At 40.7% G+C, this 18618-nt stretch overlaps 1 protein-coding gene across 5 annotated transcripts in view; it reads left to right on the top strand.

The window, feature by feature from the left end:
* The window catches only part of dab2ipb (DAB2 interacting protein b), a 167576-nt gene that overhangs the window by 10515 nt on the left and 138443 nt on the right, over positions 1-18618 (top strand). For 3 of the 5 annotated variants that reach the window (XM_034601783.1, XM_034601781.1, XM_034601786.1), the window contains exons 2-3: positions 9441-9565; positions 15984-16113. In XM_034601783.1, coding sequence (XP_034457674.1) covers positions 9441-9565; positions 15984-16113 — 255 coding nt within the window. The remainder of the gene's footprint in view (positions 1-9440; positions 9566-15983; positions 16114-18618) is intronic. The other 2 variants (XM_034601782.1, XM_034601785.1) reach the window with 2 other exon arrangements.

The following is an 18618-nucleotide window of genomic DNA, read 5'->3' as shown; positions in this document are numbered from 1 at the left end:
TCTGTTCCATGTGTTGGAATTGTTCATAGAACTTGACCATGTTCGTGCAATCTGAATCCAGCTCACTGATGATTTTCAATACGGATACCTGGAGAGAAAAGAGGAGGCATGATGATGAAGCTACATTTTCTGATGGAGCAGACAACACCTGAGCACAGGATTATAAACAAAGACTTCAGTCATCTACCTCACGCTCAGTGTCCTGAGGTTCCTGGACTCCACTGTTTTGCCAAAGTCGCCTTCCTCTCTAAAGTCCAGGACCGAATAGGAGGAAGAGCTGCTGTGGAGCGTCTCGACCGCCTGAACTTCAGGTGCTGTCAGTGAAACTGTGGAGAGAGATTGTGGAGACAAAATATGTGACGTGGGTGTATTCAGTGTGAGAGATTCATTCAGTCAACATTCAAAATATTATAAAAATATGATCAACATGGTGTTGATTTCCTGATGACTTGAATTATTTATGTTTTCAGTAAACAGATCAGACAAGATCATTTTGATGGGGGATAAAACTGGAAGCAAAAACATCATTGGCCTCAAGTAACAAACAGGGTTATTCTTTCTTGGACATAAAGCCAGTGCAGGGGTGGGTGAAGGGTATGAGTCAGGGTTAGGGTTAGGGTCCCTTTTGGACTTTCAGGGGTAGAACAGTGTTGCAGCCAAATCCAATACAATTGAAGTAACAGTAGGTAGCAGTATGGAGGAATTTTATGTTTTTTTCCTGTTGTTTTGAAGAAGGAGTCCCCAGTTACTTTTCTCCCTGAGACTACTAAAGTGTTTTGTGGACTCAAACACTTGAACCACCCCTCCATTGACATAGTGGTGAATTTAAATTTGTCAGTGAACTATGTGTGTTTTCACAGCAGATACATTCAGCTTCATCTTAATTCTCTCAGAGTTAAATTTTACCTGAGGCAGCAGAGGAATCTCCTGAACTTGTCCACGATGACATCATTTAACATCAACTATTTGCCTGTCAATAATGTGGCTGAGAAGGCAGAGAATCGATCTCTAATCCTGAATCTGCTGATCGCTCCTGCTCGTGCGTCTCTCTCTGACTGCAAATGGTGGACTGAACACTGTCCATCAAAGCTTTGCTTTTATAACCTGACAACAAAACATTACATTACTTGTCATTTAGCTGACGCTTTTATCCTGTCAGTTACAATTAGGCCATTTTTTTGGGTTCAGCTTCTTGCCCAAGGACACTTCGGCAAGGGTTGGGATTCGAGGACAACTGCTCTACCCACTCAGCCACAGCCTCCCCATGATAGTCCTCTTTGCTGTGACATGTTTCTTTGAAGTCTTGATTGAAGTGTTCTAAAAAAGAAACATCAGTAAAAACATAAAACAGCAATATTTCTGAAATGTATCAAATTGTCTCAAACAGTAACATTATAATAACGATGATTCAAACCTTTTTCACCTCTCAATTAAATACACCAGGAAAACAGACTCGGCATCCTGTTATCCTCGTAAAAGACTGGTTTCATAACATCGTCAATGTCATACAGCTAAATTAAAAAAATACAATACAATAGAAATACATTTACTTACGTATTATTAATTCTCAACACTCCAACCATGTTTAAACCCTACGACCTCTAATCCACACGTACATTTCTCTTCATCACACCTTTCTTTTTTCTCTTCAATCTGAATTGAAATTTTGCCTATAAATTCCTTTATTTCTGCTGTTTCTTTCAAGTTGATCCACTCTGCTTAAAAGTCTAACCTCTAATGTGATCTTTTGTCTGAGACAATATATGTGGTCGTCCCACCCTCAAAGGAAGTGCCTTTTTATAGACTGTGGAATTAGTGCCCAGCTATATCCCTTAAAGCATTAAAGTGGTGTTTGTGCTGTCTTGATCTCTGCCTAATAGATCTCGTGCTTTTTTATGATATGTCATTAAAGTGCAGGCATACACTGAAGGTCAGTACGTGACATCCTGTTGTCATTGCACCATGTTTTCTCTTTGAAACCCTTCAACTTGTATCAGCACCAGAGTCTCCAAGACAACGTCTGCTCCACACTGACAGTAATTCATCAGCTCGAGCGTCAACACATCCGTATGTGGAACACTGATCTTTGATCATTTCCTCTTTTGACTGAGGGGGCCAACTGTATATTAATTTTTAATTGATGACCAGAAGCCACAAAACTACTCGAGCTTCATATTAAAGCTGAGATTACAGAGGCTTTCTCCTTCATTTTCCAGCTTCTTGTGGCATTGACTGGCTGACACAGCTCTTCATTGCGAGTAGTATCTTCATGCTCTTTGATTGCGTTTAATACCGCCATCTCTTTGAGCCTGTTATTTTACAAGTATGGTTCAGTGAGACCCTTCAGTCCACTCGAGTGTATATGAGTGGTTGTCAGTGGCAACATCCGCTAGACTAGAGCTATAAATGGTGCTGGATTGACAAAGTCTTATTTGTGCATTTGCATACTCTGCCATTTCTGTGTTACCTGTTTTAACCCTGAAGTTGGGATTGGTGGCAACGTCCTGCCATCTCCGGAGAGCTCTGTGAAGAGGTTTAATCGCTGCACGTTGGGGCCTTTGCAGAGTCGCTTTGTATGAGCAGAAATCACGATGACGCTTCTCATCAGCAGCGCAAACCCGGGGCTCTAAATCTCTCAAAGCTGCGTGGAGCATGCTGGTGTTGCCAGCGGCATGTAGACAGGCAGGATTTATAACTTACTGTGTGGGTGCAATGGATGCATCTGTTTCTTAAGTGCTTCTTCAGCTGGTTTTGATGAACGTACAGACTTTACCACCTTGTTCAAGTAGAAACTGTTATTTTGGGCTATTACTTGTTGTGCATGACTCAAAAAGAAGTGGTTAAGCAAGCGTGATTTCTCAAATCAAAGATATTAAACCAAAAAAGCGAGTCTTTGTGAGACTGAAATTCCAGATCGAGCTTGGCCTGAAGTCGGAGCTCAGCCAGGCGACAATGTGTGTAAGAGCACAGGGGTTACTAAATAAATCATGGGTGAACTCCATCGGGTTTTTTTGGTGTCAGAAGCTGCACCAATTAGCCGGCATGTGCAATAGCAGGGTCCTGGAACTGTCCCACCTAAATGCATCGCAGCCCAAGTCCTCCCTGAGAATGTTCTTTTCAACGTCTTGTGCCAAGGCGACAGTATTACCAGAGGGGTGCTTTTTATGTCAATGCATTTTCATGATTCATGATCACATGCACAAAACATGGAGACATTGTTAATGTGCAAGCGAAACTTAAAATGTAGTTTGTTACTGAAACCAGCATGAACTATTTTTCATTGCAAAGATGCACCAGTCACTTTTTGTGGTCCGCTGTTATTTCACTATTAACGCTCCTGCTCTATTGTAAATGCTGATACTTAACTCATCCTACTTGTCAATACTGTACATTATCTGCACATTCACCCAAAGTATCTCCACTGCTTAATCTATTTTTGCACTATAATCATACTCTGCAGTTCATATCCTGTCTACCCTGTGCCTCTCTGACTGCCAACTTATATGTTGCTTGAGTACTTAGTGTTGTGTAATTATATAATGCGTAACTTACATACTGTTTACTTTTGTGTCTACCTGACTCTTAACACGGGGGTTCAGAAAGAAACAGCATTGAATCTATGTCCTGTGCACATGGCAGAACTCACAGTGAAGTTGACTCTGAGTTTAAATCAGAGGGATATTTTGGTTGAGAAAAGCGTCCGCGGAATTGAACCTTTAAACATTTTTAAGTTTCATACTCCTGCACAAAGTCTACTTTAGGTGATCCGAGAGGCAAGAATCCACAGGATGTGGGAGTAGTAGGAGCACAGACTGTTACATGATGGTCCAGTCAATATTAACCTCTATTTTGTGCGATACCCTTGAAGGAAACCTAAAATATCCAGAAAGGTTGACCTTGATGTACCTCAGATTTGTTCCAACTGCGGTCAACTTGGTAAATCTGCAGTCAGCCTACATACAGCCTCATATCTTCAGTGTTGCGAGGTTCAAAACGTCGAACCACGTCCTCTCTCCCGCTTTCCTTTTCCGTAACTCACAGGAACAGGGAAGCAGGTATTTCCAAACAAAGCGCTTGTGAGGCATCTCCTCCGATCTTTGGAGTATCGATCTGAAACCATTAGGGCCTCTTTATATTTGCTCTATCGATAACTGATGGAAGGACTCTGTAGCAGCCGAGGAGAGGTGAGCTTTATTGTCATACTGCGGAGCAAAGCTATTGATGCTGAGAGGGGAAAGAAATGCTAATACTGTGCAGTTATTGATCTCAGTCAGCCGCTAATGTTTGGAACACAGGAAGCAGCAGCAGTATAAGCAGCAGCAGCAGCAGCAGCAGCAGCAGCAGCAGCGGTGTAAGTGAATGCAAACACAACGTGACCATGCCTGTCATCCGAGTCAGATGAAGCATCTCGGATTGGAGCGCTGCTTATCTTTTACACACAGAGAACAAAAACACTCGTCCCTGACACTGAGCTTTCACGGACACGCAAACATCACTGCGCACTCTCCTAATGAATACATGATCTATGTCTCCCCCCCCCCCCCCCCCCCCCCCCCCCCCCCCCCCCCCCCCCCCCCCCCCCCCCCCCCCCCCCCCCCCGCCTTTCATTCAGCGTCAGTAAAATGGGCCTGATTACATAACTGCCCTACAATCAAAGGTAAGGAAATACAAAACAGCACTCTAATGTGGATCCTAATCACAGACTCTTATTTTGGTGTTGCGGCCAGATTAAAAAAACATTTACCAAAACCAGACATCCACTTCTGAAATATAATCTGCAGCAATGTTATTAAGATCGAGAATTAAAAAAATTATAATATACGAATATTGTCCTTTTAAGAAGATTTCAATATGAATATTTTTAAATATATTTCACATGCAGCATGTACCCAGAGTACTCTGGATTGATATATTTACACCACATGGTTGACATTAACATTTTCTATTAGAGGGGATGTTATGTAATTAGGTAAAGCTTGTAATGTGCAAAGTAAAATGACCAGTGTGTCATAAGGGGATTAGTGGAATACATAATACTAAACTGTTTTTAGTGGTTTCAATTTGCAAAAGGGTTTTTGCTCCACTGTGCTGGGTTTCATACTGTACATCTTCTCTACTAACTTCGTCGGCCTCTTAAATGGTCTTTGGCTTTGGCGCAGGAGATAGAGCGGGTCATCCTTTAACCGGAAAATAAGGGTTTTAATTCGAGTATCCCTAATCCCGCATGACGAAGTGTCCTCGGGCAAGATAGTGACCCGCACATTGCCCCTTATGGCTCTGCAGGCAGTGCTTGAGTGATGTATGATAGAGAAAGTGCACATAGATGCACATAGGCTTTGGGGAATCAACTCCATACGTCTTTCTTCCTCAGTCAAAAAGCCATTGAAACATTATGGTTTTCCATCTTGCATCTATTTCTTGTGTCGCTTTAGTTTAGATATGCAGAAATGAAACCTCTGCACTACTAAGTCTGAACAAGAATTCATTATAAAAGCCAAACTTTTTGGTCACTGTACCACAATGGGAAATAATAAGAGGGCCTTTGTGCGAATGGTGTCGAATGACCTTGTGACATTTTTAACTTCCAAACTAAAGTAACTATCTCATATATATACATTGTGATAATTTGCAGGATAAACAGCACAGATGTGCTTCATTACAAAAATATATACTTCTCTACTTGCTCCAATTTGATTCCTGCCATGGACTTTTTGCATCGTGCATGCTGGCTTACTGACATGTCTTACTGGGACGCTTACATTGGAATTGGAAATGAGTCAGTGGTATTAGTCATACCAACACTTTTCATGTGATGGCTTTCAAATGTCTACTACAGTTACAACACCACACAGAAGAGGTCGACTCAGGGATGATAAGTGAAAATAAGTTCTAATCTTCATATTATTCCAACACTCCCTTGTGTAATATTTATTCAATTTATCTGTGCAATAACTTGTTCTGTGCAATGTCGCCTCTATTCAAATGTGTTACTTTATTCTAGTATTGTTTATACTGTCTGTATTGAATGCAATTGTTTTGAATCATAGTGCAAAGGTCAGAAAGGCAGACATTTAAGTTTTCTGAATTATATGCAGCTTTTAAATGTGTTGTGGGACATTAATAATCTATTTTTGGTTAATATCTCACATGCAGTATTTCACTGTTCTGCCACAGACAAGCAGCTGCTGTGCTGCTGTAAAACAGCTCTAGTGCGCTACCACCTCTCGCCATTAGATGGCATCTTACTCTCAACATCGATATTGAGAAAACAAGCTAACTAAGCTAAGCTAATATTATTTTTACCTTAAAGACCCTTTAGAGTAAACACACAAACAAAACAAACACACAAAATAACACAAACAAAAACAAACAAGTTCAACCCGTTTCCCAAGTTGCAAAAGTTGTTTTTCGAAACAAAATGGCCGCCCACAGACATATACAAACCATGGACAGACTCACAACTTTGAAAAACGTTTTTTAAAACATCATGTAAACATGATACAAGTTTTTTTTCATCCGGAAGACGAGTAGAGTCTGCGAGGAGTCAATAAACACGTCGTCACAGCAGTAAGTGCATGTTTTTAAACAGTTTTAATCAGTCTATGCAGTAGCAGTTAGCAGATAGCATTTAGCAGTTAGCAGTTAGCAGTTAGCCTGAATCACACGGCAGATGAAGCACCATTATCATCAACACAGAGTCAGAGTGTTTTAGATGGAAATGTTGCTGAAAGAGAACATGTTGAATAAAATGTTTAATATCGGATAATTGATTTGAACTATTTACAGTTAGAGCTACAATGCAGCAGCTACAGAAGCTGAATTTCTCATATTTTTTCTCAGGATATTTACTCCAAAATACATATTTTAGAAGTAACAGTTAGATTTACATACAGAACATTGTGTATTATTTGCGAGATCTTTCACCAAACAGCTCTAATCTTTTATGCATTCACTATGTGGCACAACTGTGAGACGACAATATAGACTAAAAATATAGTTTGCGAAGGGGTTAAAGATGTTAAAATCATAGACTGAATGTTGAGTAAGTTGATGCTTCTAATGCCATCTGTTGAACCACAAACACATCCCTAAAATAAACTTATTTAACACCTATACATTCACACATTTTTTGTTTGTCTGTGCATTTTTAACATCAAGGAAAATCAATATTATTTTCCTCATGTCAGGTAGCCAAACAGTTGGTTAAAGGTATTACTGCTTAATCACCATTGGTTTATATTTCCTGCTTCATAGTGTGTTAAAGATCATAAAATTAATACATAAATGATTGACAACAGAAAAAAAAAAAGAAATCAGCAAGGCCATGAAAAAATAAATCCACATAATTTATATCATATTAGTCCTTGAGCCTGTCTGTCGACCAGAGTCTGAGAAATGTGGTGCACGGTTTAACCGGAGCTTCTTTATGGCGCTGGACCTGCCAGTGATTTGTGCGTCTGTAACTGTGGTCCTCGCTTTCTATTGTAGTCGATGCCAAACAGCTGTGTAAATAGATTTCAACCATGAGAGGGAAAAACTTGGCGCTGATCTCCCGCTTCACAGATCTCACTTCTGTGGCTTTATCGAAGGAAGCGAAATGCTCGACCTCCCAAGCTTTTTAGTCCTCCTCACCCTCCTGTCTCTTTTCTGTCATGTCTCTCCCAGTATCACCATTTTAAAGCTGGTGGAACTGATGCTGAAATTACATAATTGAAATAACGGCAGGATTAAGAAACCTGCCTCTGAAGAAGCTCCGCTAAATGGAGAACGCTGTGCTCCACCTTCTCCTGTCCACAGCGTGAGTCTGAGCTGATCAGACAGGTGCCGTCTGCAGTAGCTGTATTTCTCAGTGTGCGTGTGTGTGTGGGATTGTGTATTTATGTGACTGTGCACTTCGACTTAAGCTACGTTCACACTGCTTGCCTTGGTGTTAAATTCAGATTTTTTTTCTAGATCAAATGTTTATATATGTAGCTGAACTCGGGCCAGTATTAGACTCCAATGTGAAGTGGTCATGGCCCAGATGTGAGCGTTTAATCCTTTAATTTTTTTCTGGATTCTTTCAAACACAGACCAGTTATGATACGACCCCTCAAGTTTTGCTTGTACAGACGTGTCACCCCCATGTACGATCTAGAGTGATGTAAAAGTCACAATATATTCTGATATGGGTCACATGGCTGTTCAGTCTGAGGTCGCATTAAAAAAATGTAGATCTTGTTTCACACCACTTCTGTGTTTGAAAGAATCAAGCGAAAAATTTTACCATAACCGCTCACATCTGTGGCCTCCATGTTTATCACCGACTTCTTCTCCTTGTTTACTTCCGTACACGTGGAGACAAGGCTACCTGGGATGTGAAGATGGTGTGATGGAATAAGATGGTTGAAAAGATACATGACAAAAAGTTTTCAGTGCATTGTATGAATAATATACGTCTCGCTTCGCTTTGAAACTCTGAGAGAGTCTCAGAGAGAACACTGGATTCTTTTATATTCTCTTTCCCACTTTTACATTTGAGAACAGAGATGAAAGTCTCCAGTTTTCAAGTTACTCCTGGAAGCAAAAACACTTTTGAGCAAACTGTATAAAAACAGTCGCTTTTTCGTCCAGCATTGTTTAAATACATATGAAGTATTTTACAGCCCAGCACCATTAGGCACGTTACTCTGCCTTCAGGAACTTTATTGTTGTTGTGCAAGCATAACAAAATTACAAAAGTCTCATTCTCTAATTAAATTGTGCCTGTTGTAAAGATTTACAAAGGAAATATACAAATGGATAGATAGAAAAAATAAAATCTCATGAATATTGCTCAGTTTATTTGCTTTCAGTTGAGGTGTCAGGTGATCTGAATCTGCACTGATATGTTGTAGTGGATGTTTTTGTCCGAGCTTATTCATCAAAAATGTATTTTCTTATTGTATGCAGTCAGTGTGAGGGAGCCTGTTTCACCGAACACATCTGTAATGAAACTGTCAGACTCAGTCGGTGGTGAGTGATGTAGTCAGTGTCTCTGTCACAGTAAGCTACGTGTGGGGGAATCGATGGAGCGGATTTTCCGTGTGAAAAAGCACATGTATTGCTTTTTTTCCTGAGATTTGTCACCTCATCATTGGAGATGGAGGAGAATCCAATAAATTCCTGTTCCACTTGTTTTATTTTTACCCCTTTGTTCAGCCAACATCCGACTGAAGTGGAAGAATCCTCCAATCGCATCCTTTTTTGCATTCTGTGAGCAAAACAGGAATTTGCAGGAATTGAAAAGTAAATTCTGGGTCCATTAGACTAAATCCCCAACTGTTCTCCTCTTATACTATTAATCTACTTCATCCCTCCTTCTATGGACTTTTTAAGATACCACTATTTAAGCTATTACTCCATATTCTGCACAAACACCTCTATCCTTTTCTGATTGTGTCTCTTCTCCTCCGCTCTAGACGTGCGTTGTCCGTCCAGACACCGGATTTCACGTGGCCACTCCTGTGAAGAGCGAACTGTGTGGAACCCGCAGTACTGTGTGGTCGCTGACTGTCAGATGCTGCTTCTGAAGGATGAGGAGGTGGTGAGAGCAGACCGCACAATCTCTTTGTCTGTCAAGTCCCTCTGTGTCACCATTGTTTTTCTCATCACTTGTTTGTGTGTGTGTGTGTGAGTGTTCTTGTCATTTAAATGTTTTTCATTTGCTTCCCTTTTTCTGCTTTTTTCGCCCTTTTCCATCCAAGCGTTTCCCCACTTGTAGCCTATAGTAACACATTTTCAACTCGTGTTAATATCCAGGTTTTAATCCAGTTAAAAATAGAGTCAAGGTTACACAGGCTATGCGGGTGCACCAACCCTTTTTACCCTTCTCACTGCTTCTGGGTCTTCATGGATGGATTATGACCCCAGGCCCTGGACAAAACCTCCCCATTGACCCTGGTACACACATGCAAATAGTACACGCACGCTGCATGTGCCTGAGGGCATGTCTGCATCCACACAGCATAGACCACTTTGAAGATATATTTGGACATGTTAAATTACTGCCATTTTCCGTCTTTCATTCATTCCATGTACCGCAAATATTAATATTCAGGAGTTTACATAAATAAACAGCATAAAACCACCAAAAATGCAGTGAAAAATATCCGACCTCATGCATTTTCTTTCTTCTTGGGCGGCTGTGATTCAGGAGATTGAGTGGATCGTCCCCTAGCGGTGGTTTGACTGCTCGATACTAATTTATAAAACATTCAAATCATTTTATAATCACGCAACATAAAACCATATTATCTCCAGTGTTTTAACTGTGTAGCCTGCTCTTGATAGATGTTCCAGGATTACCAAAAATAGCTTTAACACAAAAAAGAACTTAATAATAAATTGTAAGGGAATGGGCCCCATTGGCTCCAGGGCTCTAGACACTGCATCTGCTCACTTTGCCCATGTGTTAATCTGTCATTGAAGGTCTTGCATCAATCAATAATAATAATAATGAGAATGATGATAATAGGACCCCCGTAAGGAGGTTGTAATTGGAAACACAAGGTTCTGAGTGAACTCTGCGTAGGGTGTGAATTCATTCCATCATCCCACAGCAGACACCACCAGTAGCCAGGTTAAGCAGAGCAGAGTCTGGTTCTTTGCCTCTGTTGTTTTGATGAATATCACACAGGATTATGGTAGATTCTGTGAGATTAGAGGTCCTTGTTGTTAATCTAAATTATCTTCTGTCGGCAACATCCTTTCCTTGCTTAACAGTTTTGTGTGAGCGACACAAACCCAGTTCCTAGAAAGGCGTTTTCACCTATTTAATAATGATATACATTCACCAAGCACCTTACACCTACACCTGCCTATTCCCACTATTACCCAATCAGCCAATCATGTCAATAGGGATGTGCAATATGACCAAAAATCTCATATCCTGTTCGAGGTCAGTCCATATTCATTAAATTAATTATATATATCATTACTTGTTAGTCCTACATTATTTCGAGAATGTGAAACAGCATCTATTACCTCCTTCAGTTTTGACACAAGCAAAAAGCCTCTTGCATCATCTGAGTCAGGTCCTGTTTTCACCACTCGACTGCACTTTTTTGGCTGTAATCCACAGACTTTCTCTGCACAACTAAGTAAATGAAACAGAGACAGGTCAGCAGCTTCACTTCATTTTTACATCAAACATCAGAATGAGGGGGAAAAAAAGTGAACTCATTGACTTTGACTGCGTCAGGATTGTTGGTGCCAGACGGTCTGGTTTGAGTGTTTCTAAAAGTGCTGATCTCCTGGGATTTTCACACACATGAGTCTCTAGAGATCGTACTCAGAAAGTGTAGCGAAATAACAAAACATCCAGTGAGTGGGAGTTCTGCAGATGGAAACACCTTGTTGATGAGAGCGGTCAGAGGAGAATCATCAGACTGGTTGGAGCTGACTGACTCACCAAAGCAGGAAAAAAAAGAATTGCATATTCTAATACATTTTATTTCCGGAGAGACGCTGATGGTGGAGGCAGAATTTGGCTTAATCAGCATGAATTTGTGTATCCAACCCGCCTGGTGTTATAAATCCAGACTGGTGGCACTGTAATGGTGCAGGAAATTACCTTATTGCCACATTTTGGGCCCCTTGATACCAGGCAGTCTTTGTATGAGTGCCACTGTTTGAGTATTGTTGCTGCTACATCCCTCTGAACTTGGGCAAAAAAATTGCAAGTTGGTCGACCTGTCTCAACTTTTTTTACAAATAAATTCCTGGTACATTACACTGTAGGGTTAACACTGCGCATCTTTTGGCTTTCATTGCGACAAAGTTGCAAAAACCATGTATCACGTTGTACCGTTTATCCATCTATATAAATCTCCTTCTTAAACTCTGTCCTATTCATAACATTTTTAATGTCCAATAAATGAATATATGAATGAAGACCATTTTTAAGCTCTAAGAACAGCAACAACACCAAAAACACTACCAGTCTGAGATCACTAATGGGAATAAAACCAATTTCTCATGTCATTTGGTATATTGGCAATACATATTTTTTGCTTTTATGCCACATCAGTTCCAATTCAAACCCTATTTAAAACAAAGTTAAATGACATGTAAAGTTAGAAATCTATATTCCCAACTCAAGATATGTCCTTAAAAGCGATGGGCTATTTATTTGCCACCTCATGATGTCAAATAGTTGTGGTTATGGGGGAATGCAGCCTCCTGAGCACTTCAGTTGGGTGAATAGTTGATCCCTGTGGTGCTCGAACATGAATTCAGAATCACAAAGGATGAAGTCGTCGGACTTGCCAAACCTTTTTCGTAAACCAGCATGATTGAGAAAAGTGTGGCCTCAGTTTATTTCCTTCTGACATTACTGACGTTTGCCTTGTTATTCCAATCGACCCATCCGCAGCCTTTTTCCACTACAGTGCTTTTTGTTTCACAGCAACAAAGAACAACAGCTTTTAGCCGCATCCATCCAGAGACCCAGACTCTGAAAGGTCGTCCATAACGCTGCAGGATTTCTGTTATGTCAGCAAACTGTAGGTCAAAACGATTATACAGTCTTATAATGGCTTGCTCCAGATGAAGGTGGGGCGACATGCAGGTTGAGAGAGCAGAACAAGCTCCGTTGAATTGATCAGAGCAGCAACTGCTGTGAATATGCAATCATGCAGTAGATGTCAAACATTTACAAGCACGCCTGAGTGAACTGTGCAAAATGTCATGGCTTCAGATGTTTTATGAACTATTTTTCAACAGAATGATAAGACCATGTGCTTGTTGGGATTTGATTCAAAATATGTCAGTTATAGCTCCATAGATTGAGGGAGTTTTTAATGTTGGGGTGACAGTAATCAGTAGAGAGAGAAAATTATTATCTACTGAGGAGGTTTCGACCCGTCTGATTGTTTGTTTCTTAGTTTGTTTGAGTGTGAACGCAAAACTTGGTGGATGGATACGGTTTGGGTCAGGAAAGATTTGGTGCTGCTTGATGTAATTTAAGAGACTGTTGGGCCTTGGCGGAGGTGTGGGCTCTACTTAGTGCCATTCTAGTTTGTTAGTTGGTTGGGTGGATTGTTTGTTCGCCTGCAGGACTACACAAAAACAACCAAATGGATTTCCATGAGATTTGGTGGAAAGATGGGACATGGGCAGACAAAGAATCCATACAATTTTGGGATAGAGCTAGAAGAAAGAGGCTGATCCATTCATATTTTTTCACTTTCTTTAACATTGAAAGGAAGTGTTTTTTTATTGATTTTTTGGACATTTCCACCAATTTCCAACGGAATTGCGCATTGATCTTGATTAAAAAAATTCTTGCATTTCTTCCAGCTCTAGCAGATTTAAATGTGGTTCCATGAGGGGATTGTTGGCCCCTGGCTGAGGTTGTGTTTTTATTTGTTCTTGTTTTCCATTTGATTCATCATTCCTCCAAGCAAACATTACATAAAGCAGCATTTCTAAGAAAACATTGAGGTCTTTCTCAAACGCATTTAAATAATTCAGACTTCGCCGCGAATTAAAAATGAGAATCGATTGTACTCACCCTTTGATGTACGAAGCTGATGGATTTATAAATCCTTTTTTCAATATTGAAATTAATGAAGTAAAAATATCAGTATGCTGAAGTGCAGCATATTTCAATCTTAATAAATTAATGTTTGTCTTATTTCACTTTTTATTTTCTTACATTTTGTTGTTGTATTTCTACATTTTGTACAACTTCTAGAAAATGCTGGAGAGAAATTGAGAAGAAAGAAAGAAAAATCTATTTGTACCAGAGTCCATGCACAAAAGTTTTGATTTATAGTTGGCCGTGAAAGTATTTGCTGTAGGGCTTTAAGTAAACAGTGACTCCTTTTTCATTTCTTGCCCTTTCATTGAATCCCTTTTTGGTTTAATCAGATTTTCAGTTTTTCTATTGTTCTCTTAGGACATAATGGAAAACAGAGAATTGAAGTGCAGCATCGCTGAGAGCAGCTGATGCCGATATAGTCATTTGTAAAAGGACGTTTACTGAATAAATGACTGTGGCCTTATGTGCCAAAGGCGATTAGGCCCTCGGCCATTTGTTCAGCCAATTTGACACTTCCCTAATTCTAAGACAAACTATGCTTACCCTATGCGGAAAGAAAGCCAAAAAGGAGGATTACAGATACCGAAAGCTATGAGAGTGTGGATAACAATCTCAACATTCCCCAAGTGTGTCACATGTCTTGAGGGCTGCAATCAGAACCTAATAAAAGTGAGAGAAAGGTGTGATTCCGGAGGGATTTCCAGAGTTTAGACGTTTCTCATTTTCACCTGCAGCTCGCCGTGAAGCCTGCAGTTCATCCTCGAACTCATGAAGCACATTTTGAGCGAATCTAGTGGAGAAGTTGAGCTCATTACTCTCATCTACATTTCCAAAGCTCCACATGATGGCCAGTAGAGGGGACTCGTGATTTTCTTTTTGTGGTAGTGCCAACAACAGGGATTTGCAGATTTATGCAAGTATTTATACTGAGATTTGCCATTTGCATCAGTGATTATGTCCGTGGCAAAAGCAATAACCTTAAAGGAGACCTATTTTGCTTCTCTCAATCTTTCTTTCCTCTACTCTTTTACATAGGTTTTCTGTTTATTCAAAAAGACAGTAAAGTTAAAAAGCCTAAAGTCCACGGTAAACCTCCTCTCCTCTCCCCGACAGAAGACACTGATCCTGAAGCTCTTGAAGCTCCTGCACCGCCTCGTCAGTAGTCCGGCTGATACTTCTGCATCATTGTGATGTCACAATGCCCCACATTTTTATAATGCATGGCTAGCAGCTAGTCTGGCATGTCTGCTAACAAAGCCACAGCTGTGTTCAGCCTGGACAAAAAGTAAATGTAAATGGTGGTGTGTTGAACCCCCTGTTGAAATCGGCAAGCCGTGCAATTCCAGGATGGAGAAGGCCATTATTAGCGGTAGATGACATGGGTTTAAATATGTGTTTATTGTGTTTATTACTTCAAAATAAACGTCATGTTACAGTCTCTGCTTTTGCCATCTGGAATAGCTGCTTCTAACATTTATGATTAATGTAACACACATGAAAATATAACCCCCTTGTTAGAGGTAATAACTTATCAGTGAGTGTGACTAATTAATAATTGGATGAGTGTGTGAACTCATGGATTATTAAATGAGTCATTATTATAATTAAGCCACAGATAATACAGCAGTCACTGCTTATGACTCACTCACACACACAGCGCAGTACTGTATGTATCCGTGTCACCCTGAGTTAATGCATGGAGGTTAGAGTTACAGCTCATCTTGCTTTGTCATTACTGCTCAGACCAGCAGACACTGTCATTACATCAGAGAAAGTGAGCGCGAGCGCTGTCCTCAAAACCAAGTCCCCACGAGGCGAGCGAGTAAAGAGGTGACTCGCAGAGAGGATGAGAGAGAGAGCGACAGGGCGATAAACAGACAGACATGGAAACAGAGCGGCCGAGAAAACAAGACGGACAGGGTGCTGCAAAGAGTTGAGAGGTGTGAGGATGTTCGATAAGCCCATTATCACTCTGCGTGCTGGGCCCTTTCTCTTTTTTCTTTGGACTCACCACAGCCGCCCTCCTTCCTTTTGTCTGTGTAATCTGTTGAAGCCAAACATTTGGTATGCAAGCAACAGGAAGATATGGGCTGACACAGACTGATGTGCTGCCAACGCCTGCTCTGTTTTAGCCAATGACTCCTCATTTATCAGGGCCTCCGCAGCTATTGTGGGCTATCGGCCCAACAAAGCATTAAACACGTTGTCCAGAATAACCACAACAGAGAAGATAAGGAGCCTGTGTGACTATGTATGTGCTTTTCTTTCATTTATTACTTTTCTTTGTGTTCTTTTCTTTGTTCTTCCTCTATCTCCTTTTTGTGCCCACTTTGTATCTTTGCCTTTTGTTCAATGTATTCAGCCTTTTATCTGTCTTGTTCTTCCTCTCTGTCTCCATCTTTCGTCCTTTCTTTCTCAGCGGATTCCTCCCTTGTTTTTGCAGGAGAGGCGCTCGGCGTCATGCAAGGTTCACCTCCTGCGACGCACCATCAGCGTTCCAGTGGAAACCCAGTTTCCAGAATTCCACAGCCAGCTGTCCACTGAGAGCGGTGAGTAGCCCGAGGACATACCTCAGCAGTGATGAGGATGCGTCACTATTTCCATGCACATAGTGGAATTACTTTAATTGCCTTCTTTGCACTGTTTAATTAAATTAGAACGAGTAATAAATAACCTTGAAATCACGATGTTTAACACTTGTTTAACGTGGGTATGGACACATTAAGTTTAAAGACTGTGCAGCCTGTGGAGAAAAAGTGCTTTTTTATGGTTTGGCTCCAGTTTTGGCCTTTTTCCTACAACTTAAGCACTCATAGGCAGATGCTTGTCAGATACAATGTTAAAATGGGCAGAGTAACTCAAGAAGCAATCAGTAGCTCTTCTTTCAGCTCCTCAGTGACCCTGTTCAGACCAGCTATTAACATCCATCCCGAGTGATAACAAGTGGACAGCTCTAAGTACATGTGTGAATGCACCAAACTGTAGAACTGAGATCACGCAAACCCCATTCAGCGGTGGTCTGGGACACATGTGGGCCACATTGTTTTCGCTGTGTGAAAGCAAGTGCGTCCTGGGCCACATATGAAGGACGGCCTGCTCAGCTGACGTCCTCTGACCTGCTACTGTTTCATGATGAATGATCCAAGTTTATTTTTAACCTTCTCGGTGCCCATACATTTATTTATTTGTGACCACCGTCACAATGTCAACACTGACCAGCACGTAATTATTGATACTTTTTCCTCGTCTCCTGACTCCTCTCTCTCGCTCGCTCGTGCCAACACACACAGACACAGTGACATCAAACACATCTGTAAACTGGGCAAAAACAACATAATTTGGTCTTCACAAACAAACAAATGACGCACAGGATTATTTGCCTATAGAGCAGGGAAGTGAGACATGATCTCATGTGGTCACAGGCATTCAAAGACAAACTCAGAGCTGACCGCTTGTGATCGGATCTCCCAGGACGGCTGTCAATACCACGTCTGAACAGAGCCAGTGACGTAACCAGTCATACACATGCAAAGTGAGCCTTGCATTCATGCCTGCATGAGCCTTTTTTAAATCGCTGACTCTCCTCTCTTCTCCCACATATCCACTAGATGGAGAGCTTGCTGCTTCACAGCGCTCCACTGCACTTTATGTCTCATCCTAACAACTCAGACACTCATAAAGGTTGTGCAAAATGCTGATGTCATGTTGCATTTTCCCTATTGCTTTTATGACGATGTAATGTGATATAATACAGTTGCTCTCTGGATATGTAGACTTATGACTATGGACACGATGGAGCACTTCAGTAAGACGTAGTGGATTTGTCTGAATCAGTCACAGTGAGACGGACAGTAAGGTGGCTCTGAGGTTTGACATTCAAGCGTTTGTATCCCACGGTTACCGTTGCTGGGTTGTTGGCAGGCATGCAACATGTTACCTCCTGCCTTTAAATCAGTGTGCGCAGCGTTTGTTAAGTTTAAGTGCTCTTTCATGATGTCATTACATGATTTTGTCCCGACCCTGTATATAGTACAGTACATTGAGTGGAGGTTTTATTGAGTTAAGTGATTTCCTGAGGTGTTGTTGCATTCTATCCCTGAGACGTTGTGTCTAGACGGCATAAAGATCGTATCATTTCAGACTTGGCAGTGTTGTGTCAGTATTTTTGACCAATAAGATAGTTGCACGTTTCTTGATTACAGTGATGTTTTGTGCTGTGAACAGAACGAAGGTTTCTGCAGACACTGACTGTTTAAACAGTGCTTTTCGCATCTAAACAAGTGAGTCAGTGAGTTTGTGGTTGCATGGATTTACAGTATCATCTCTTGACCCACTAACTCTTTCGTGGAAACTATTTAGTTCAGTAGTAAATACAGATTTACTTCGCAGTCCCTAAGGAAATTTGTATTTATTTGTTAGGCAAACGTAGTTAAAGCATTATGTCAGTTAGTACACTTTAGAAATGGTCTCATTTAAATGTTAAAACACTTCTATCACATCCCGTATCTCCCGAGTGAGGTCACATTCTGCTGTGATGGGAGCCAGATAATGAAATGAGCAGCGACGTCCTTCTGTCTCCTCTAAGTTATGGCTCTTTCCCAGCATTCGCTGCACAGCACATATTTGGCCTTTAAAGTACAAAGTCAATTTTTTGCTATAGTAGTTTACTGATGCTAAAACACACACAACAACCAGAAGAGTTTTAAATATGTGCATCCCATTTTGTAATCTGTTTACTGATGTCATAGTGATGTAGATACAGTGTAAGATTATCATACTGGATGTGTATGAGAAGGGAACTGGCTAAACGAATAAAGTGCCAGCTCGTTCACTAATTACAGAGTAATTAGCAAGTCTGTCAACAACATTTTAAAACTTTCCCATGATTATTATGTAAGATCATTTCTTATTCACTAATTCAGATTAACATACTGAAGATGCACTACTCTGCATGTTAGCTAGAACATAACAGATTAAATTATTAATTGGGATACACACACATTTTTTTCAGCTTCTCATGGCTGATATCTATAATTGAAGATCTCACATTTTTG

Source organism: Hippoglossus hippoglossus, chromosome 12 (assembly GCF_009819705.1).
Source record: "Hippoglossus hippoglossus isolate fHipHip1 chromosome 12, fHipHip1.pri, whole genome shotgun sequence".
Classification (NCBI taxonomy): Eukaryota; Metazoa; Chordata; class Actinopteri; order Pleuronectiformes; family Pleuronectidae; genus Hippoglossus; species Hippoglossus hippoglossus.
The sequence above is the reverse complement of the archived record's forward strand: the minus strand, read 5'-3'. Positions and strand labels throughout refer to the sequence as shown.